The 23,569-nt window shown below is 51.8% G+C and overlaps 1 protein-coding gene across 2 annotated transcripts in view; it reads left to right on the top strand.

The window, feature by feature from the left end:
• Positions 1-23,569, top strand: part of MTCL2 (microtubule crosslinking factor 2) — a 63,182-nt gene that overhangs the window by 5,727 nt on the left and 33,886 nt on the right. For both annotated transcript variants that reach the window (XR_835703.3, XM_010960764.3), the window contains exons 2-3: positions 12,754-12,978; positions 18,522-18,680. Coding sequence is in view for 1 of the 2 variants with exons in the window: in XM_010960764.3 (XP_010959066.2) it covers positions 12,754-12,978; positions 18,522-18,680 (384 nt within the window). In the remaining variant the exon portion in view is untranslated. The remainder of the gene's footprint in view (positions 1-12,753; positions 12,979-18,521; positions 18,681-23,569) is intronic.

The raw sequence follows: 23,569 nt of genomic DNA, 5'->3' as shown, positions 1-23,569 counted from the left end.
GTCTGGGGCAGTAGCCAGCAAACTATGAGCTCTTCGCAGCTCCCAGCAGCTGCAGGGGGAGGACTGCAGTCTGTCTGTCACTGGGTGGGGAGAGGGTGGTCATCATGGTCAGCAAAGCTCCTGGCTGGTTCCTGCCCTGAGTCCCAGCCCTCCCTGAGGCAGCTGACAGGTGGCTTGGAAGAAGCTGCTCTGAGAACTGGGTCTTTAAGGATCCTCAGCCATTTGCCTGTCATGGGGGGAGCAGGGCAGCTCCAGCGAGATGGAGAATGAGATGGAAAATGTGAGGCAGCGGCTGCTGAGGCCTTAGGGGGACCACAGGGCTCCCAGCATTCCTTGCAGAGGGGCTGGGCCTGTGTCCCTGCACACACACTCTCTTGCACACACAATCACATGTACACGTATTCACAGCACATGCTCAGTGATCCACAGCCACTCACAAACGTCTCACATACACATCTGGTGACATCCTTATGCTGTCTGCTTCCAGAAGCACACCTCCAAACCCTGGAGAGGATACCCGCTCCGAGAAGTACACAGACCCATGCAGGATCCACCACCTCCTGTCCTATCACACCCACACGTTACCAAACAGACACAACAGAGACTCACACCATCTAGGAGACCGCCGGCTCAGAAACACACCCCCACACATCCTCAGACACGCTTGGCCATGTCCCAGAGGTGGACACACCCTGGAGACACCCTCAGACATATCGGAAGTACACATGCATACACAGGCACACACACAAACCCACGCAAACTCATTACACACGGGTGCTAGCACCTGTGGAAATCTGCAGATCCGCCCCTGCCAGGAGGGCACAGACACAGGCTCATCCCTGAGACACCCCCGCTGCTTCTTCCATGGTGGGAGCAAGGGCAGAGGCCCTTGCACACCCAGGGCTCACAGACACACACGCAGGAGACACACACGGCCAAGACCTGCTGCCACGTACACCTAAGCAGGACACAAGCACAGAGCACTCAAATGTCAGACCTGTAGCATTTGAGACCCACAAACCAGGAGCCAGAGACCCACAAACCAGGATACACACACACACAGTCACACTGGCTATGACATTTCAGCCACACAGAAACACAGGAAATCCTGGTCTGTGTCTCCCTGGAGCTAATGTGTACAAACTACTGTTTTCAGCTCCTTCGTGAGGCTTCCTTCCACGAGTGTGGCGGGGGCTGGATTTTGTAACCCCCTGGCTCTGGGGGTCCTAGGAGCCTGGCTGCGGCTAAGTGGTAGGGAGGTGGATAAGGGGCTGGCAGGTCCCCAAGGTGGAGAAGTTGGACCAAAGGCCCTCAGGCCTCTGATGCCCAGCCCTTGGGCCTGGGCCCAGTGGGCTGAGTGACAGGGAGCTTGCCAGGCCTGCCAGAAGGAGAAACACTGCCCAGGGGCAACTCCCTTCTAATCTCCTCGGAATTTCCTGCTTGCCCTCATCTTCCAGAGAGCTGGAGGGAGTGGTAGGTGGTAGGCAGTGGTGAGGGAGAGGCTGGGACAAGGAGTCAGGAAAGCATTGAATGTTGAGCTGAGGCATTGTGAGCACCTTGTTGGGAGGGGGCCATGGTTAAGAGCTGCCTCCTTTCCATGTGTCTGTAGCACTGGGCACAAAGCCAGGGGCCCAGGGAGGGAGGTGGACAAATTCCACATTGGGGGTCAGGTCTGAGGCCAAATCTTGCTTTGCCATCTCCTCCCTGTACATGATCCCCATGTGTAAGGCCCCTCAGCAAGCCTCAGTCTTCCTGTCTGTAAAATGGGAATTTAATCCCTTTCTTGCAGAGCACTTGGGAAGATGAGTGTTCAGGTATGTGGTATATCCAGCACCATCCTGGGCAGAGGGAGGGAGTCCCACGTCTTGTGTAACCTCTGGGGCTGAGGGAGCTCCCCAGAGAGGGGCCTGACCAGCAGCCAACGTTATTCCTAAGGTCATTTCCCCAGGTGCTGCATAGGCATGACCTCATCTGCAGTCACATTCTCTTCCTTCTGGTACCAGAAGGAACTTGGAGCTGAGGGGGAAAGAGCCAGAGACTCAGGTGTGCTGGGCCAGGTGGCCCTGACATTCACTGAGAAGCCCACAGGTCAGTGGATAGTGCTGGCCTCACTGAAGAATGTCAGGGGATCAGAGAAGTTGGAAACAGCAGGCCACCTTTCCCTTCTCCGGGGTCCAAGCTGGTGAAGAGCACTGTGGCTTAGGGCCAAGCCCACCTGGGCTTGAATTTTGGTTCTGTCTCTTCTTCTATGAGCGTCCCCTTTATGAGCCTCAGTCTTCTCACCTGTAAAATGGGGATGCTGATAGTGCTCACCCTGCAGGTTAGTGTGAGGATTAAATAAGAGAAAGCAGGTGTATAAGGATTAGCTAGGGCCTGGCTCATAGTAAGGACTCAACAGCTCCCTGCCCTCATCGCTTGTTATCTGCAGGCTCGGGTCTGACTGCCCATAAGCCCTGGATCCTTGACGACAGGGGTTGTATCTGGCTCTGGATGTAGGTCTTGAATGGAGCAGGGACCTGAGAGGTGTATGTGGAGCTGAAGTGCATTGTGGGTATCTCCCAGCTCATCCCTCCCACCCCAGGTCAGTCTTCTCTGAATGGCGAGGCCAGTGCTGCAGACTCTGTAACGTGGAGATACACCTTTGCTGATGGAGGTCACCTTTGGGGCCCCACGTTCTAAGACCGAGGTGAATAATCTCCCGTTGCCTGCACCACAAAGAGAAGCTCAGGCTCCAGCAGGAAAACAATTTGGGGTCCTGTGGTTAGACTGGACCAGCAAAACCTCTTTACCCTGGTTTTGCCCCAGATCCACATGGGATCTTCTGGGTCAGTTGCATCAGCCTCTCCTGTCCACACCCCTCCTTGGCCCTGCCCAAGTGCCTGGGTGGCCTGTGTGCTCGTGCCTTTCTCAGCGTCACCTCATCCCTGCTCCACCCAAGCTCCAAGCACTCCATGCACCCCAGGCCTCTGTCCCTGCGCTCTTCCCACTCCAGCACCCGGCCTTCGAACTGCAGTTTCCTACCTGCTCCCTTGGTTTTTTCCTTCACCTTCTTATATTCAGCTCCAGGCCAGGCTCCTGTGTTAGACACCCGGGAGCTTCCCTTGGGACATTTATCTCAACAGTAATTAGATTATTAATTTAGTAATTACAGGTTTCACACCAACCCCTCCCCCTATGTGTTCTGCATGAGAGCTGGGATCTTACGAGGCTGGTCCTTAACCCCTTCCTTTCACACAGGTGTAAACTGAGGCTCAGAGAGGTTAAGGGGCTTGCTAGAGGTCACACAGCCTGTAAGTGGCAAAAGGCAAAAGGACTAGGGTCTCATGGTACCCTTTGCAGGATGCCAAGCAGGGGGAGTGGCAGAGCAGAGGCTCAGAGGTTTGGAATGCTGGGGTGTGCTGGAGCTTCAGGCTGTGCGGCCCGGAGCCACACCCTTGACTCTCCAACCTCGATTTCCCTCCCTGTGGACCTCTGAGCCCTGTTCTCTCCTGGCTCAGAGATTTGGCTGCAGCCCAGAGCTGTTTGGGGGATATTTTAAACACATCCAGATCCAAATGCTGCCTTCAGCTTCCTTCCTGTCAACAGAGAAAGGACAGGAGGAACACTGTCAGTGCTCCTGCTGTGAACATCCCCCCTGAGGCATCTGGGGCTGCAGGGACTCCTTGCTGTGTTGGTTGAGGCCTGGAATGGGGCAGTGACAAGCCAGGTCTGGCCTTGGTGGGCAGCAGTCTCTGGACATTCCACACCCCCTCCCCCAATACACATGTGCACACACACACATGCACACACACACACAGCTCCCTACCAGAGGGAGTGTCTGTGGCTTTATGCCAGAGCTGTGCTGGATCTGGGAGGCTCACCCCTTATTGCCTTTGTCTCCTTCATCTTCCTGAGCCTCTGTTTGCTTATCTGTAAAATGAGCATAAAACAATAGCACTTGCCTCAAAAGGACCGTTACTGAGCATGAGGTCATGGACATTGGTTCAGAACTCAGCCCAGTGTCTGGCGCATGGTAAGCCCTTGTCAGTATTTGCTGTTATAATCGTCACTCTGGTCCCATCACAGAGACTGTCTAGTCTAGTTCACAAGAGCTCAAACTAGACTTAAATCCTGGCTGTGCCACTGAACATGTGACCTTGAGTTGACCTTTCTGACCTTAGTTCCTGCAGTCAGTAGGGATGGCTGGGGATACAGCGAGATGACATGTGCTACCTGGCACGGGGGGAGCGCTCATAGAGCTGTGTACCCGTAATTATTTATTGCTGTTGGAGAAGCAAGTCCAAGACTGTCTTCCCTTGTGACTCTCTGGGTCACTGGGACCAGGCAGCCTCCGTGCCAGCGGGAGTGGGGCATCGTGTGGCATGGCCATGCCTGGCTGGGGTCCTGACTCTTTCTCCAGGACCTTTGACCCTGACTCCCTTAAAACTAGAGCCCAGCCTCTACCCAAGGAGGCTAAGTTGGGCTGAGCTCTGGGCTGGGAGGCAGGAGCCCAAGGTCCCTCCCTGCTTGGCTCTGGATTGTCTGGAGGACTACGGGGTTGTCCCCAGTTCCTCTCTAGGCCTCAGTGTCCCTGCCTGCGAAGGGGTGGAGTCTTTGGGTTCCTCTTCCCCTGCTGCTACTCCCAGAGGCTTTGTTTTTGAGCTGGGAGGGACTTGGGGCTCTGCAGAGCCTTCTGTCCTCCTTGGGGTCCAAGTGTGATGATCTCATCTGGATCCTTGACAGACCCTGGAGGACAGGCAGAAGGGACAGCAGATGGCTGCCCTGGCCTCTCGGGGCACTGGCATGCTGCCCTTGTGGCCACTGCTGGCCCACCCTGCAGGTCAGCCCTTCCGGGCTGGGGTGAGTGGCCCGGGCCAGAGCCAGGGTGGCAGATGGGCAGGCAGCCTGGGCTGTGGCCGGCGGGAGGGACCGTGGTGGCCAGGGCCGTGTGGGAGAAGGGGGTCCAGGCAGAGGCTCCCGTTCCCCTTTGGAGTGGTTGGTGTCCTGCAGAGTGAAGGTTCTGGGTCCCTCAGCTCAGTTGCCATTCCTCCAGGGTCTGTCTGCCCATCGATGGGTTGGGTCTCTAGAACCTGGGGAGGAGGTGACATATTTGGGTAAGGTTTGGAGTCTGGCAGGGATGCACTTAGGCTGGGATTTGAGGCCCAAGCTGGGATCCAAAGCCACCATGGGCATTCGCTTCACAGAATCAGCTTTAGACACAGCAGCACTGACCAGAAGTGGTTTTCTGCAGGGGAGTGGAACTGAGGTGGGGTAGTCTTCCCCATTTCGGATGCTGTTATTCATTCAGCAGCTACTTACTGAGCTGTTCCTTTTCATACCAGGCCCCAAGCTGGGCTCTGCCCTCCTGAAGCTCACATCCTAGTGGTAGAGACTAACATTCCACAAGCAAACAGAGCAACAAGTAAAATAATTAGTACCACAAATAAGCCTGGGATTTGCTCCATGTAAGAAACACAGGTTTGAGGTGGACACGATGGGCCTAGGGGGGTCTGGAAGGCTTCTCCGAGGAGGTGGCATTGAAGTGGAGGCTTTTAGCAGGAGGGGGTGCTGGTAGTGGGAGATGCAAGGGAGGAGAATCCAGGCAGAGGCCTAGAGGTGGGACAGGTGAGGTGTCTTCCACCCAAGTGGCTGGAGTGTGGCCAGTGAGAGGAGGAGTTGGGGGGAGATGAAGATGGACAGGTGGGCAGGGTCAGGCTTTTGTTTTGCTTTTAGGTCAGGTGATTTACATACCGTAAAATGAGTTTTGACAAATGCATACAGCTCTGTAACCACCACCACAATCAAGATACAGAACAGTTCCATCACCCCCCAGAATTCCCCCTGTGCCCCTTTGGAGTCATTTCCTTCCTCCTCCCCCAGCCCTTGACAACCACTGATCTGTTTTCTGTCCCTGTAGTCTTGCCTGTTCCAGAATGTCATAGAAATTGCATCATACAGTATGTAGCCTACTGAGTCTGACTTCCTTCCCTATAAAGCATTGGGGCTTCACCCTCGTGGTTATGGGTATCAGCAGTTCCTTGTTATTGCTAAGTAGTATTCCATTGTATGGATGTACCACCATTTAGCCATTCACCAGTTAAGGGGCGTTGTGCTGTTTCCAGATTTTGATGATCACTGGAAGATTTCAAATAGGAGAGTAATGGTTAGAAAGAAAATCACTCCGTGTAATGAGTGGAGAGCAAATTTGTGGGGAGCAGACTGACCATCATGGGGATTAAATCCAATGATTTGGTGATGAGTCTAGCCCACCAGAGATCCTCACTAATTGTTCATACAAAAGGGTTGTGCCCTGGGGTCGGTAGCCAGGGAGGCTTCTTGGTGGAGGTGGCATTTGAGGTGGAGAGGTGAGGAAGTGGGAGACAGATACCGAGTAGAAGGAGGCCCAGCAGTAGAGAGTCCCCGTGGGAGCTGGGAGGGCTGAGACACTCCCTGCTCCTGAACCAGCCTTGGCATATATACCAGGGTTTCTAGAATGTGGTCTGCAGGGCCCATATCAGAATTCCCTGGGGCAGCTGGCTGAACAGGCACCTCCTGGTTTCCACTCTAGCCCAAGAGACCTCTGCTCTGAAACAGTCTTTTCCTTGGTGGCTGGTACGAGGCTGCCTCCTCCTGCCTTCAGAACGTCCTGTCCCCTAGGTTCCCATCCTCTTTGGGCTGCTGGGAGCTGATGCCAGGGCTCATCCCCCCATTGCTACTTGCTGTGTTTCTGCAGAGGGGCTTCGTATTCAGTCACTTTCACTTCCAGCCCCACAGGTCGGGAGACCTCACCATCTCCTCTTCCAGACCAGTTCCATCAGACCTGTGCATCTGGAGTCACTGTGAGTGCTCCAGTAGCACCAGATCTAAACCCCAACTTCTGTCCTCAGTGTGCAAAGATTAATCCTCTTACATTGGTGTAGGTTTCCTGCAGAAAGCATTCTTTCCTGGAACATTTAAAATGTGGCTCGAAAGGGGAGCTCTGCTGCTCCAGCTTTATGCCCTGATGGTGGAGAGCGGGTTTGGAGTCTCCACCCAGACCCCACAGATGAGGCAGCTCCAGAGAAACATCCTCCATCTTATTTTGTGCCATGCACCCCATTAAGCTCTCTGCTGAGAGTAATTCTCAGAATAATGTTTTCAAATGTTAAAAACAAAATACAAAGGGCACCAAACATATTGAGATACCGTTATCAAAGTATATTTTTAAATTATGATATAATAATATTACATGTTTATTAACTTGTAAGATCTAGTAACAAGTCTATTAACCACTGTGATTTCAAAGTACTGATGAGTGTAAACAATATTTTGACATTTCTGTGACAACTGTTATGTGATATGAAAATATCTGTGGTTTCTTTTGGTGCGAAAGTCCTAAGCACTGCTGGTATAATCATGGCTTGTCCAGAATAGAAGGAAATGTTACTTTTTAGTTAGCATTAACGAAAGTAAAGATGTGGGTTTTTTTCCTTCCCATCCAAGTTCATGGACTTCCTACATTCTGGTGCAGACGAAAGAGCCTGAAGTCTACCACCTGAGTCCTGCTTGGAGGTGTCTCGGTGTGACCTTGGACACAGCCCAGTTTCCCCGTGCTCCTCTGCTTTTTCTCCTCTAGAACAGAGATGGTGATTCCTGTCCTGCCTGTTCGTGGGGCTTTTGTGAGGACCCATGAGATGATTCACATGGAATGTCTTTGTAAACTGTGAAGCCCCGTGCTGCCGCGCAAGGCCACACTATTATTAGCGGTAGTGTGAGCTCATGTTTGTCCCTCTGGCCCAGCATGGACCATTAGACTCTTCCTGGCCAATTCCCCCTGGATTTCTGGGAACCAGTCCATTTCGGGGAGGGGGTCTGCCCCCGAGAGGCTGTAGGCTGACCTCATGGGTCATTAGAAGGTATGAGGGGAGATGGACAGAGATGCACTTTGTGGGCAGGGAGTGGGTGACCAGAGGTTCTTTGGGTAGAAAGACCCTGCCTATCCTCCTCGGGTGGCATGGGGGTCTGAGGCCAGCCCTAGAGAATCCCAGGCTTTCCCTGACTCTTTGCAGCTGGCGTGGGGCTGGGATCAGGAGGGCCTGGGCAGAAGTCATACTCCTTTCATTTATTCATCTACCCACAGACAGCGATGGCTGCCTGCTCCATTCCAACGTCCCGTCCACGGCAATGCTGGAGGCAAGACAAGAGTCAGACCCAGTATCTACCCTTCCCCCCAGCTCTTGGGGAAGATAGACCTAAAAACAGGCAAATGCAACCTAAAGTTGTCAGCACAGGAGGAGAATGGAGTTCTGAGTATGGGGTTTTAATTAGACTGAGAGAGTAGGGAATACTCTGGAAGGATGAGAAAATGAGGAGTTAGCCTGGCAAAGGCCTTTCTAGTAGAGGGAATAGCCTGAGCAAACCTGGGAGTAGAACACACAGTTCAGATGCACTGGCCCAGGGTCACAGGGCCCATTTAGATTCCAACTCCACCCTTCCTTTGCTTGAGCAGCTCTGGGAGACTTCTGAGCCTCAGTCTCTTCATCCGCAAAGTGGGAACATTTTCACTACCTACCTGCCAGGATTGGTAAGGGATCAAACTATTGTGCATGTGCTGTGCTTAGGCCGGTAATTAGTGAGCCTCCCGATAGGGGGTAGCTATTGTTCGGTTGTGGCAGATCTGGACATGGGACAGGAGATGCAAGGGCCGAGGCAAGACAGGAGTGAGGAGGAGACCAGGGCCGGCTCAGATACCAGGATAAGAAATTTGGACCTGAGGCAGAAACCACTGGGAAGTAATGGAGGAGATAGAAACCTATCTGGTTTTTTTCTTTCAAGTTTTTTCCCCCAATAAATTGGTATTACCTCTTTAATCAGAGCAAAATAAACATTTCTACAAAGGGAAAGGCCAACTACCCTGGCAGCAGTGTGGATGCCCCTTACCTGTCCCCCCTCCACTCCCCGTGCTCAAGTCAGGGTTAAATAATTGGGTTAAGCTTCAATGGGAAGAGAGGTTGACTTGAAGGAGTGGCCAGAGGGGATGGTTTTGGAGGACCTGGCAGGCCGTGCCGAGTCTGGGCATCTTTCCTCAGCTTCTTTAGTCCAGCCTTTCTGACTGTGGGGTTGAGAATCGGGGGCCCCAGGCTCTGAGGTGGGCACTGCTGGGCAGTGTGGCCTGTTCCTGTCTGTGGTGGGGGATGAGGTTTAGGGGATCTCTGACGACCTTGACGACCTTGTTGTGTAGCCATGAGGCTGGCTGAGTCCCGTGGAGTTTGGCCCCACCCTCCCCACTTCCACCCGGTTGGGGTGAGAGGCTCAGCAAGGCCACTGAGCTGCCTTTGAAGGCAAGGCTGAGCTCCCCCCCCCCACCTGCTGATTCCCCACGACAGTCCCTGGATGGAGGAGTCCCTGGAGCCTGGGAGGCTCAATGAGGTCTAAGAACCTCCGGTGGAAAGCAGGGTCCTGCCCTCCTGGGCCCCTCCCAGTGTCCCAGCAGCCCCTTTCCCAGCCCCTGCCTCAGACCCTGAAAGCTCAGCCTCTGCCTAAGTCCTGCCTTCACCAGCAAATGCTGCCCACGTCCCAGCAGACCCGTTCAGGCCACAAGCTGGCCTTTGTGGACGCGCCCTCTCACATGGACCGTGCCAGGAGATGCTGACCGCATTCTGCCTGCAGCTGGGACAAGCCCCCAAGGGGCCTGTCCGGGCCCCTGTTGGCCACCGCAGAGAGCTGGAGCTGGCATGAAAGCAACATCCTGCATTTTCAAAAACTGACTGTGGTGAAGGGAGAGACAGCTGCTTATGTGAGAAAGATCATTCATTCATTCACCTATTCACTAGATGCTTACTGAGACCCTGCTCTGTGTCAGGCTCTGGGCTGGGACTTGTGTGCTGAGAAACATGACTCTTGCCCATGTAGGGAAAAAACTGGAAGGAAACACCCTGCATTAAAGGCAGTCGGGGGGCCCCATTTCCAAGATTTCTAATTCAGTGGGTCTCGGTTGGGACATGAAGATTTCTGACAATTTCCCCAGTGTTGCTAATGCTGCTGGTCCTGGGACCACACTTTTTAAGAACCACTGCAATTCAGGACCAGGTGGAGGAATTGAGTGCTTTATGTTTTCTATATTTTCAAAACTGTCTCTATGATCGTTGTTTACTTCTATATATAGAAAAATCAGTTATTTAAATGTTAAAAAAAATAAGTGGTGCCCCCAAATGACTCCAGTGCCCTGGATGTGGTCCTATGTTGAGGGATGTCACCTCCCATGATCTAAATGCTATACATCTTTTAATGTAGCCCAGCATCATTAGCTTGTGTATCTCCTGCATTTCCCCTTGGCTCATCCTGAGCTTTGGATCCATCCTCACATCCTCCCGATCACCAGGTTCTGTAAATAGTATGGTGAGGATTTGAACACAGGCCCATTTGGAGGCTAATTTAGCTTGGATTCAGCCAACTGGCCTGTACATCCTGAGTGCTGTTTCCTTTATGCTTCCTTAATCTGCCAGCTGAAATGGCATGTGGACCCCTCACTTCCTCATTTCTGTAACTGGTGTGATCATTGACTGTCCCACTTCCTCCTTCTCCACTTTTAGTTCTGTCCACTGGGCATGGTGTTGGGGAGGTGCGTCTGTGTGTATAACGCGGTAGAGGTGGTGAGGGGTCCTGGTAAGATAACCATTCCTCTGCAGCTGGTGCAGGCGGAATCATTCACTTTGGGAGGTGCTGCTGAACCCACCCCTGGGGCGAGGCTGTGGTGGCCAGTGGGGATCAGACCCTTTAGCTGATGATGGGAACGGGACAGTATCTGTTGGGAGTTGGGAGAAGCAGATACCTGTCCCCCCTGTCTTCCTCTTCTGAGTTCAGAACTATTTGAGAAGTGGTCCCAGGAGTAACTGGGTACAAACAGATGGATGTAAAAACCTCAGTGAGCCTTCATACTAAGAACCAGCCTGAAGGTACTGCTTCCTAACCCTAACCCTGGACCCACCCAGTCTCAGAGGGTGCTGGACAACCCCAGGCCATTCCCCTGTAGGGAGCCACCCATTTTCTTTGGGAAAAGAAGGGGCTCAGAGGCTGGTAAACACAGCTCTCCAGATTGTGTTCCCTCTCCAGGGCTTGCAGAGTGTGGGTTTTTTCTTCTTGGACCCACCCCACGTCCCACCAGCACTATCCTTGGGTGCTTTCTCTGGCTCCTCAGGGATGTTTTTGGCAAGTCATTCCTTTCTCTGTGACTCAGTTTCTCTTTTTAGTGTACAATCTTATTTAATCCATTCAGTCACACTAACAGTAGATAGTAGTATTTCCATTTGTGACTCAGCTTTCACATCTGCATTTGGACATAATAATCACCCATTTCTTCTGCTGGGTCTCCCCAACTCATCCCCTAACACTTTGTGTCTAATGATTGTTTCACGTTGGTGTGTCTTTTTGTGACTGTCTAACTAGCTAGATATGCCTTCATTCATGTCGTGAATATTGTTAGGAGCCTACAGAATGCTAGGCCCTGTGCTGGGTGTGGGGGATACAGCAGGGAGTAGACATGGGGCAGCCCCCGGGCACTCACAGTCTCTCTGAGAGACAAACTAGTAAATAAAAAACTGCAGACATGCTCATGGTGACAAAGGGGAAGTGAAGGACATCTGGGAGCTGGTGACAGAGGTGGTCAGGAGTGAGGTTCCCCCCCCCCAACTCCCTCCACTTAAAACCCAAACTCAGATTCTTTACTCAGCCCTTCATGGCCCTGGGTGGTTGGCCCTTTTCAATATCCCCAGCCTCAACTTACCCCCGTAGCTACCCTGGCCACCTTGCTGTATCTTGACACACTGAGCTCTTTCCTGCCTCTGGGCCTTTGCACACACTATTCTTTCTGCCTGGAATAATCACTTCCTGCCTCTTTCTCTGCATACCTGTTCTTCTTGCCTCAGCTCAAATGTCCCTTCTTTAGAGATGGCCTCCCTGACCATGTCCTCTAACATAACACCTTCCCCCATTACTCTAACATATTACCCAGGTGTTTTGTTTTGTTTTTTTTGGTTTCTTGTCTTCATAGCTCTTAAGCACATCTGAGGTTTTGTTTGTTTTTTTTTTGTCGGTTTACTGTGTGTCTCGCCAGTGAGACTTGGGGCTCCACACAGATGATACAGAAAGGGCCACATTAGTCTTGGTCACCACTCTCCTTCCCCCTCCCCCATGTGCTTGTACAGAGCCTGGTACACAGTTGGTGCTCATAAATGCTTGTTGAATGAGCCTTTCCTGCTTCCCCAGTTTCCTATTTCTGCTATAATAAATCACCACAAATTTAGTGGCTTAAAACAATCCCAGATTATTATCTTAGAATTCTGGAGGTCAGAAGTCTGAAAACCAAGGTGTTGGCAAGGCTCCAGCCCTTGCATTCCCCTTTCCCACGTCTAAAGGCTGCTTGCACCCCCTGGCTCGTGGCCCTTTCTTCATCTTTAGCGTGTATCACCCTGGTCTCTGCCACGTCGCCTTCGCCGACTCTGATTCCCTTACTTCCCTCTTATACAGATGCTTGTGATTACACTGGGCTCACGCAGGTAATCCAGGAGGATCTCCCAGTCTGAAGATCCTTAATCACATTTGCAAAGTCCCTTTGCCATAAAAGGTAACATTCACAGATTCTGGGAATTAGGACATGGGCATCTTCAGAGGGCCATTATTCAGACTATCACACCCAGACCCCTGAGGCGTCTAGGACAGTGTTGGGTGTGGCCTGCACTCAAGCACCCTGGCCACTGCCACAGGGCCCAGCGACCTGGCCTTTCCTTCCCTCTGCAGGATGAGATTGAGGAGCTTCGGGCAGAGATGCTGGAGATGCGGGATGTCTATATGGAGGAGGATGTGTATCAGCTGCAGGAGCTGCGGCAGCAGCTGGACCAGGCCAGCAAGACCTGTCGCATTCTGCAGTACCGACTGCGAAAGGCGGAGCGCCGCAGCCTCCGTGCTGCCCAGACTGGCCAGGTGGACGGTGAGCTCATCCGCGGCTTGGAGCAAGACGTAAAGGTAAGCCTGGGCACCACCCCCCAACAACACTCACAAGTGCCCTTGTTGGGGGATAGGGTCACGAGCCTGAGTGGGTCCAGGTCAGCTCACTCCTTGTGTGTCCTTGGGCAATTTCTAATCTCTCTTTGGGCCTCAGCTTCCTTATCTGTAAAATGGGCATCCCTAGTGAACTGATGGGCCTTCTACCAGGGATGTCCCAAAGTGGCCTCATAATATGAATCCTACTTGCAGCAGCTGCTGTTTGAGTTTCAACCACACACCTGGTGCTGGACTCCAGGCTGTCCCTGCATAGTTCCATGGAGGTTTCTTTATCGTGCTAATGGAGTGTAGTGAAGGCCTGGAGTTGAATGGGGCTGGTTTAAATTTTGGCTTTAATATGCTCTAATTTTATCATTTTGAGCAAGTCACCTAAATTTCAATTTCCTCACCTGTAAAATGGTTGTGACAGCAGCCCTTGCCTCTCAGGGTTCTAGGAGGATCAAATGAGATAAGGTAGGTAAGAGGTCACTGTAAGCACTCAAAAATGTTAACTGTTATTATTATTCCCATTTTCTGAATAAGGAAAGTGAGGCTCAGAGAAAGGAAGTACCTGTCCAAGGTCACGTGACCCTCTGGGTTGCCTGCGGGGGACAGATGCATCAGCCTTCCAGGCCTTGCTGCTTCCCCTCGCTGCTCTCGGCCTTAGAGAGCAGGAAAGGGATGGGTCGGCGGCTGGCAGATGGGGCCTCTAGAAGAGAAGTCTGCCCTACCTATGTGTGAGCTCTGGTCTGGGGGCTGAGAACTCCGAGGTTCCTGGCCCCCCACGTCTCAGAACTCAGCCCAGTGTCATCGGGGATGTAGGAGCCGGGGATGGGGCATCTGGTGTAGACTTGGGGGGCCCATGGAGCCTTCCTGCGGTGATGACCTCTGAGCTGAGGCCTGAGGCAGAAGTAAGAGGAATGTTGGAGGAAGAGGGCCCCTGTTAGGGGAGGTAAACAGTGAGCACAGCCCCATGCAGCTCTTGCATCTCCCATTGTCCTGCACATGCCCTGCACACAGTGGAATTGTAGATCCATTGTACAGATGAGGAAACTGAGGTTGGAAAGATTATATCTCCAGGTTCAAAGTGTACCTCTATCTGAGGAGGCAGCTCCTGGGTTAAATCGTTACACAATTATTCAAATTCCAGGCACTGGATTGGGAGATGTGGGGTGAGGGGGAGCTCCAGGAGCTTAAACAAATCTGAGTTTTGATCCAGCTTTTGGGCAGGGACACAGAAAAGTCAGCCTTAGATGAGGAAAGGGTGGAAAAAGGCTGGGGCTGGGAGCAGGCTGGCTGGGTTGCTGGAGCCTCCATGGGAGGAGCTGAGAGCAGCTGGTGTGTGTGTGTGTGTGTGGTGTGTGTGTGTCTAGGGGAGAGGCTCTCTGGAGTCTGGGTGGAGGGGAGGGGCCCCTTCTGTTGGGATTTGAACTAGCCAATCAGCAACTGGCTTGCCCCCTTCCCTCCCGCCTCTCCCTGCGCCTGCAGCTGGAGCGCTGAGCTCATCCACTCTGGCCTGGGCTGGACAGCTTTCGTCACCTCACTCTGTCCCATGTGCTGGGGATGTTCTGGGGCATTTTTTGGAGGTTCTCAGAATACTGACTTCCCTGGCATCGCCTGGGAGGGCTTGATGGATCCAGGTGTGGAAGGGGACCTGTTGCAGCCTGGGAGAGTATCCCTGGGGATCCTCTGACTTGCTCTGCCAGCTCTTTGGCCCATCCCCCTACTGCCATGGGGCCACCCCCATGCCTTGGGACCTCAAGTTTCCCCTCCTGTTAAATGTGAGGCTTAGAGCAGGTGAATCTTCAGGGCTATTGCTGCTCCAGTGGTTTTATGGAGCTGGAGGTGGGGATGGGGTAGAAATTTTTGTGAGGATAAAATGAAACAGCTCAAGTAAAAAGCATGCTGAGCAAAGTCTGCCTCGGGACGCTCCCCCAGCAAAAGAGCAAATGTTGATTGGGGTGTTACTGTTCTTGTTCAGGAGAAGAACTTAAAGGGCACTAGTGGGACAGGTGGCTGGGGCCGGTGCAAGGAAGAGGGACCAGAATCTCCACCTCCCTGGGTGGATAAGTATCACCTGGAAGGTCTGTCACAGTGCAGATTCCCAGGCCCTCCTCTTAGGGCCTGGGATCCTGTGGGAGGGTGTCAGGTCTTAGGGATCTGGGATGAAAATTACCACCTGAATGGACTCTTGTCAAGGACACACCAGTAAAACATTTCTTAGAAGTAGATATTGCTGGAGAAAAAGTTCTGGCTTTGGATTTAATTCCTGCCTAACCTGAGCAGGTTATTTCCCCTCTTTGAGCCTCAGTTTCCTCCTCCACACAGTGGGGGTGACATTTCTGCCCTCCTGGGCTTCCAGAGAAGATTTAGCTACACAGAGCCCAGATGCTGCCTGGACGGGGAGTGCTCCTTAGTGAGAGTTCCCATCCCCCTCCCTGAGGAGTCACAGTGACAGGGACACCTGAAAGCCTTAGGCCCAGGAGCAGAGGGGCCCAATGAGGGAGGTGGCTGTGGCTTGGAGGCTGCTGGTTGCATTTGGCAGGAGCCAGGCCCCAGTGCTGTAAACAGTGACCTCATGGCTGAGAGCATTTGTTTGTGATTTGGGGATTTGCCCTGGTTTCCGGAAGCTGCAGCTGCTTCACCTCCTGCAGTATCTCAGCCCCCCTACCTTGGGGGTAGTTGAGAGGATCATGAGAGGATCAAATGAGACAGGTAAGTGGGGCCCTGTGAGTCCCTGACACAGTGAGCCCACTGTTGCACTTATGATTAATACTTTTACTATTGATATTAATATAATGTGTCTTCAAGTCAACAGCAGGGTCAGATTGAGAGCGAGACTCCAGAGCTGACCCCCTGATTTCAAATCTTGGTTCTTAGCTTCCTAGCTGCATGACCTTGGGCAAGTGACCTTTTCTTTCTGAAGATAATCATCACAGCACTTGCCGAAGGGATGAAAGGCGCGTGGTGGGTGCTTGGGAAGTGACAGCTGATTCTATGATCATCTGTAGAGCCAAGGGGCCCAGAGAGGGGAAGGGACAGGCCTAGGCAACAAGGCTCCTGCCCTCCAGGAGGCGTGCTTTTTGCTCCTGTGGGCCTCCATCAGGGGCGCAGGGCTCTGTGGGGATCTGAGATAAAGGGCTCTTTTGTCCACACTGGAATTCTGTGATCTGCCTGGGACTAGGTCTTCTTCATAAAGCATCACGTAGGGGTGGAGAGCAGATGGGGAAGGGGGGTCCCATGGAGAGTGGGGCAGAAGGCAACTGGGGACTTATGGAAGGGATAAAATCCAGTCACACATGAACCCAGGATGATCCAGGAGTCCACATGGGTCATGCCTTTTTGGTAAGGAGGGCTCACCTGTCCAGGTTAAGGCCATGGTGGGGATGGTGTGACCCCTCCAGACTGAGAGGAGCCCTGGGCCCCAGCAGCTGATCCCTCATCCCAGTCGGGCACACAGCCCTCTATAGACAATGCAGGGTGTGGGCAGTTAGGAGGAGCATCACCAGCCAAACTAGGGCAGGTTCATCTCCCATATTTCAGTCATTTACTCTTCCATTTCCCTTCCTTTTTGCTTGTTGAAATCTTGGATTTGTTTAATCATCCAATAAGCATTTATTGCGCACTTAGTATGTGCCAGACCCTGGCTGCTACTGGGACACAGAGGTGTTAGGAGCCCAGGCCTGGCTTGGGGCCTTGACCTCTGTGCCCCATCACTCCTGCCTCCAGGGGCTAAGCGGATGAATGAATGGATGGACACTAATCAGGACAGGGCCTCATTGAGTGACCTAACAGCCTGAAGCTTGGGACCACAGCCAGAAGCCTGAGGGCTGAACACCTCCAGCAAAACCCTGACACTAAACTCCAGAGTGAGGTGGGGTGTTGACCAAGTCAGATAAAATCAGTGCACAGAGGTGAAGCAGTAATCTGGACAATGCATTAAAAATCATTATATTTTTGAGCACCTGTTGTGTTTCAGCCAGCCCAAGCAGAGTCCTCATTCTGGTAGTAAGGGATTGCTACCCCACTATGTGGACAGGAAAGATTTGGTGGCTTAGAGAGACTGTGGGAGGAGCCTCCTGGGCCAGCTTCTGGCTGTCCTTGGAGATCTTCAGGGGCAGAGAGAGGTGGTGGGCAACAGAGAGAGGAGGGGAAGGCAGGGCTGAATTTCCTTTCTGGCCGTTGTTTTTCCTGGCTTGCCTCACACACTGCCAAGGGGTCTGTGCCAAGCTGGGCCTGGGCCCAGGCAGAAGGCAGAGCCAGGGAGGGCCCGCTTCCCTTCCGGCAGGGAGGAGGTGCCAGGGTCATTTCCGAGACTGGCAGGCACGAGGCGCTGGGCTGTCTGCCCTACGCAAACCTCTTGCTGGCAAAGCCCTCATACCCCTTTTGCAGCCCTGGCCATGCTGTCCTCTTAGCCAGAGCCTCTGAGCTGCCCCCAACTTGGCCCTCACTAGCTCTGTGTGACCTTGAGCAAGTCACTTGCATGCCAGTAAAATGGAAGCAGAAATGAGGTGAAGATGAGTGAATCTGGCACATAGTAGGTATTCAACAAATGGTAGTGCTTAATTCACTCAGGGATGGAGTCTTGTTGTGATTTACCAGCTCAGAAGGGCCTTCCTCATCCCCAGAGAAAAGATCCCCTTTCTTGGCCTTTCATCCCAGCCAGCAGGGGACAGGACAGAGGGGTCCTCGAGGAAACGGGGTGCTGTTGCAGCAGAATCCTGGAACCGGGATTGGAGTTTGCAGCTCTGTTAGCTTCTCTTTGTAGGGATGACTTGGACTTCTGCCTAGCCTTTGTCATTCAGGGCATGTTCTCTATCCCAGACAATTGGAAACAGACCTCAGGGTTTGTGTCACATTGTGACCCCTGACAAGTCATGCCCCCACTGGGCTCAGCTTCTCCCAGCAGCAGCCACCACTCACCCAGCGCTCACTGTGTCGGCACTGGGCCAAGGCTTTTGTGCAGTAGCTGATTCGGTCCTCCTGTTGGCCTGTGAAGTTGGTGCTATTATTATTATACCCATTTTGTGGTTAAAGAGACTGAGGCCCAGAATAAGGGAATGATTGGCCCAGGATCATATGCTGGTCACTGGCAGAGATGGGGTTCAGGTGGCTCTGGGACTGCCCATCTTGCTCTGGGTTTACCCTCTCTTTAAAATGAGTTCTGGTCTTGCCCTAGGCTCTTATGAGAATTAGGTAAGAGGGTGGCTGGGAGAGGCTTTTGGAAGCATTAAAAGCCCCAGATAAATGAAAAGGCATTGCTCAGAACAGGCAGGGCCTTTATAGCTTCCTGGGGGCTGAACCATGATGTGGCCATAGGGAGCATGGGGTGCCTGGGTTTGGGTTTTAGTTCTACCACTTCCTGGCTGTGTGACCCTTAGTAAGTTACTTGACCTCTCTGTGCCTCGGTTTCCTTTTCTGCTAAGTGGGGGTGAAGAGAGTACCTGCCTGCCCTGGGGTTGCTCTGCGGCCGAGGTGGGATGGCCCCTCGGCTCACTCATGCTCTGCTCATCACCTACCTTTAGGTCTCCAAGGACATCTCGGTGCGGCTGCATAAGGAGCTTGAGGTGGTGGAGAAGAAACGGGTTCGGCTGGAGGAGGAGAATGAAGAGCTTCGGCAGCGGCTCATCGAGACCGAGCTGGCCAAGCAGGTGCTGCAGACGGAGCTGGAGAGGCCGAGAGAGGTGAGGGCCCCATCGGCCCCGGGCAGGGCCAAGCATGTGGGCATGTGCCAGCCCCACCCAGCCAGTGTGTTCAAACCCTCTGGGCAGTCAGGCTGCTCACAAAGTATTCTATGATCGGACATTGTTCTGGGACACAATCCTCACCTTCCTGAGGCCACACACCACAGCCCTGAGGCCAGAACAGTCCTTCACCTGCCGTCCCTGCTGGGTGTGTTTGTGTGATGTGCCAAAAAAAGGCTTCTCAGTGTGGAGGTCGGAGGTGTTTGCTACCAAGGGCTGCTTCAGGGCTGGGGGAGGCCCCTCCTGCCCTCCATGGCCTGGCCCACAGCACAGGGCACCACCTTCATACATCTCATTGCTGCCACCCTTGATAGTGAAAAGGTGAGACTATTTCAGAAAATGCCTTGGAGGTCAGCCTGCTCCCATCGTAAGAGAGGCAACGGAGGCAGAGAGGGAGAGCTCGCCTGAGTTCACCCAGCCTCTCCTCAGCAAAGATGAGGCTGAGACCCTAAAGCCACCTCCCCTTTCTAAGTCTCACTTTCTTCATCTGTGACATCAGGGTAATAACACCCTGATGTGTTACTACAACCAGCTTACGAGGTTGTTTATGATCATTACTAGGATAGGGTAACCACAGAACTCCATGAAGAAGTTAAAAAGAGTAAGGTAGTATGGCAGTTCCTGAAATAGATTAAACATAGGATCACCAAACAAGCCAATTCCACTCCCGGGTAGATGTCCAAAGGAATTGAAAGCAGGGATGTGAACAGGTATTTGTAACCTCATGTCCATAGCAGCATTATTCCCAATAGTCAAAAGGCATAAGCAACCCAAATTTCCATCAATAAACAAATAAAAATGTAGTATCTACTTACAACGTATGTATAACTTTAAGAAAGATTAAAATTCTGACACGCGACACACATGTGGGTGAGCCTTGACAAGATTATGCTCAGTGAAATAAGCCAAACGCAACAAGAAAGTATTATGTGATTCCACTTAGGTGAGATACTTAGTCAAGTTCATAGATCCAGAAGGTAGATTAGAGGCTACCAGGGACTGGAGGGAGGAGGGCACGGGGAGATGCTGTTTAATAGGTGAGGCATTTCAGTTTGGGATGATGAAAAAGTACTGGAGATGAATGGTAATGATGCCAACTGAATTGTACTCTTGAAAATGCCTAAAAATGGGAAATTTTGTGTTATGTATATTTTACTGCAGCAAAAAAGAAAAATGGTTAAAATGGAAAATTTTATATTAGGTAGACTTTCCCATGATTTTAAAAAACAGGGTAGCTACATATGCATTGACATGGAAGGATCTCTGAGGTATATCGTTAAGCAGGAAAAGAAAGTTATAGAAGCATATATGTTGTGCAATCCCAGTAATTATTTTAGAAAGCCATAGAGAACAAACTGGTTTTGAAGCATGTGTGTTTATGTGCAGATGCGTAGCCTGGAGAAAAGTCTAGGGGAAAACTTGCCAAACTGAGGCGTTAGAAATGGTGGGAATAGGGTAGGAAATGACTTCTGCTTTTTAGTCTATGATTGCTGTGGTTAAGTTTTTTGAGAGGGAGGGGTTGGTTATTATTAGTGACATTTTAAATGTAGTCAAGCATGTAAAGAGCCCTTCGTGGTGCGTGGCACACAGTAGGTGCTCATGAAACACTGGTTCACTTCCCCTTTGAAGGTGATGTCAGTGAGGCTGGTCTAGCATTCCCTGATGTGCCCCTTGGTGTCTTAGGATCTGGGCAAGGAGGCGTGGCCCTGTGTTTATTTGCTGATTGCCCTCTCCCTCCTCCCTCTCCTTCCTGATGTGGTTTCTATGGAGACGAGGGTCCCTTAGCAATTCTTCTGCCAGAGCTGCTCCAGTCCCATCAGTGAGATCTGCCTTTGCCATCCTGACAGGTTGCTGTGGCGATGCTGTCACCCGGCTGGGAATAGGAGCCCCTGGTCTGAGCTGATGTGGTTGCCATGGAGATGGCTCTTTGCTAGAGGAAAGGGAGGGTGGCCAGCCCCAGCCATGCGCTGCAGTGGCGCTGTTGCCAGCTGGGCTGCAGCTCAAAAATCATAATATCAGCCTTCCCCCAATCTAATATTATTCCCCCTCTTTATATTTTAGGCAGAAAGCCAGTATCAGTGTTGATGGGATTTATTATACCATAGTGGCTGTGTCTGAGTGCTTGCTCTGTACCAGGTGTTTTATGTCTTCACGTTGTGTAACCAGCAGCCTCCCGAGGTACAGTGATTTTTGTCCCCATTTTATAGGTGGCTCTTCTTGGCAGTTGTTTAATTGTGATGTAGTCCACATGCCATAAAATTTAACATTTTTGTTTGTTTGTTTTTATTTCTTATGGAGGTACTGGGGATTGAATCCAGGACCTCATGCATGCATTCTACTACTGAGCTATACCCCCCACCCCTAAACTTCACCATTTTGAAGTGTACAATTCACTGGTTTTTAATATATTCATAATGATGTACAAATATCACCATTATTGCTGTTGTTCTAGTCCCCAAAGAGTCTTCTGTGCAAAATCTTAAAATCAATAAAGATGGAAGGGAGAACTTGGAATGTTAAAAAAACAAAGCAAACACAAACATCACCGTTATCTAATTCCAGAACACTTCCATTGCCCCTAAAATAAACCCTGTACCTCTTAGCACTCACTCCCCATTCCCTTTTCCTTCCAGCCCCTGGCAACCCCTGATCTACTTTCTGCCTCTATGGATTTGCCTATTGTGGTTTTTTTATTTGTTTTATGAGGGGGAGGTAATTAGGTTTATTTATTTATTTCTATTTGGAGGAGGTACTAGGGATTGAACCGAGGACCTCGTGCATGCTAAGCATGGGCTCTACCACTGAGCTATACCCTCCCGCCCTAGGATTTGCCTATTGTGGATGAATCATGCAATATGTGATCTTTTGTGACTGGCTTCTTTCACTTAGCATCATGTTTTCAAGGTTTCTCTATGTTGAAACAGTTAGTCAGGACTTCACTCCTTTTTATGGCCAAATAATAATCCATTGTATGGATATACCACACATTGTCCGTTCATCAGTTGGTGGTCTTTTGGGTTGTTCCACTTTTTGGCTATTATGAATAATGCTGCTATAAACATTATTGTACAGGTTTTTGTGTGAGCATGTTTTCAGTTCTCTTGGGTGTATTTTTAGGAGTGGACTTGCTGCATATAGATGGGTTGGGGGAAAGACAAAGATGGGATTCTGACCCAGACTCTCCAACTCCCAAAGCCACACTGATGGTTAGGGTGGTGCCCCTACCCTCCTTGCCCCACTCAGGGGCCTTCCTGGGGCCCCACTGTGTTTCAGAACCTCCAAAGAGGCCACTCATTCTAGTAAGAACCTCCTCTGGCCCAGGCTTCTTGGCCTGATTCCCACTCTCATGGGGTAGGAAGGGCACTGACCACAGCATCAGTTCACCTGGGCTCTGATCTTGGTTCTGCTGATGTCATCATCTGATGCAGCCTAGCCATGGTCTGTGTGCTGCAAGGCAAACACGAACTTGGAGTCACACCAGCCTGAGTTTGACTCCTGGCTTTGCCACTTATTTGCAGATAACTCTAGCGTTGGGCCAATCATATCCCAAACATGAGCTCCAGTGCTTAGTTTGTTCATTTATAAAATGGGAATATTAATCCTTTGTCATAGGTGTTTGTGAGAATTAATCAAGACAAGCAGGTAAAATGATTAGTGGAGAGTAAGGGCTTGGTAAATGATTATCAGTGTTATCACTCTCACAATCTCTACAATAGCTGTGGGTCTGGAGAAGCAGTTAGTTAAATTGACATTTCTGCTGCTCCTAGCCAGGAGCTCTCCATATTGCGGCGCAGGTTACCCACGGAAGGAGCAGTTAGACGTTGCAAATCAATGCCTGTGGTTGGCAGCGTCTGTCCAGTGACTTGATTTGGGGCTCGTGTCAAACCACTCTTTGTTTCCTCCCTCCAACTGGTCTCCCCTAGCCCTGAGCCACACCACCTCTCTGTGTGGCTGCCTCAGCCACTCTGCGGGAAGAAGGCCTCAGTCTTTGACCCCAGGTCCCCCGTAGAGTAAATTTTGTACACACACAGCAGTCTGTGTTTTCAGGGAGATCTTTCCAAACATCCCCTCCAAACTGGGTGAAAATCTGTCCAGCTGTTTTGGCAGAAGGTTCATTTTATTCCTTGAAGGTTGGTCTTTGTTTCCTAGAAGCATGGAAGGTGTTAGACGGCAGGGGCCCCTCCCCAGCTCTGCTCACGCAGCCTCTCTGTGCAGGCTGGAGGGGCAGGGACACCATCTACTAGTCTCCGGGAGAAGGGCAAGGGAGGACATAGCTCCAGGAGGAGCCATTAGACCAGAGATGCTCAGAGGCGCCACCATGGCTGCTCAAAGGCGGCCTTGTGAGTTGCTGGTGGGTGGGGAAGCCCCTGCTGCATGCCAGGCCAAAGAGAGTGCCCTCGGGGTCCAACGCTTGTGACTGGCATTCCTGTTGGTGCCCGGGTGCTGTCCCGCCCTGCCCTATCCTGCCCTCCCAAGGCCCAGGGCCAGAACATCTGCCCCTGGGGGCTCCACAAAGAGGCTCTGACAGGCCCTGGCTCCCTGGAGGGGCACCACAGCCCCCCAGGCCGCCTGGCCAGCTGCTGCCCTGCAGAGGGGAGGAAGGTCTTTGTGCTCTGTGAGCATGCCTTGTTTTCCCTCCAGAGCCGCAGAGCAGTGTGGGAGCCCAAATAGCTTAGATGAAGTGGGGGCAGGGTCAGTTCCACCCAGAAAAGGCTGGAACCACCCTAGTGCTGAAAAGCTTTGCTGCTTCAGCCCCTCTTCTCTGCCCGCTGCCCTCCCTTTCTGGTGGGCACTCAGAGCTCACCCTCTACCTGTTGGAAAGGCGTTTA

This window comes from Camelus bactrianus, chromosome 19 (assembly GCF_048773025.1).
Source record: "Camelus bactrianus isolate YW-2024 breed Bactrian camel chromosome 19, ASM4877302v1, whole genome shotgun sequence".
In the NCBI taxonomy this organism is placed as follows: domain Eukaryota; kingdom Metazoa; phylum Chordata; class Mammalia; order Artiodactyla; family Camelidae; genus Camelus; species Camelus bactrianus.
Note: the sequence above shows the minus strand (reverse complement) of the source record. Positions and strands in the feature narration are given on the sequence as shown.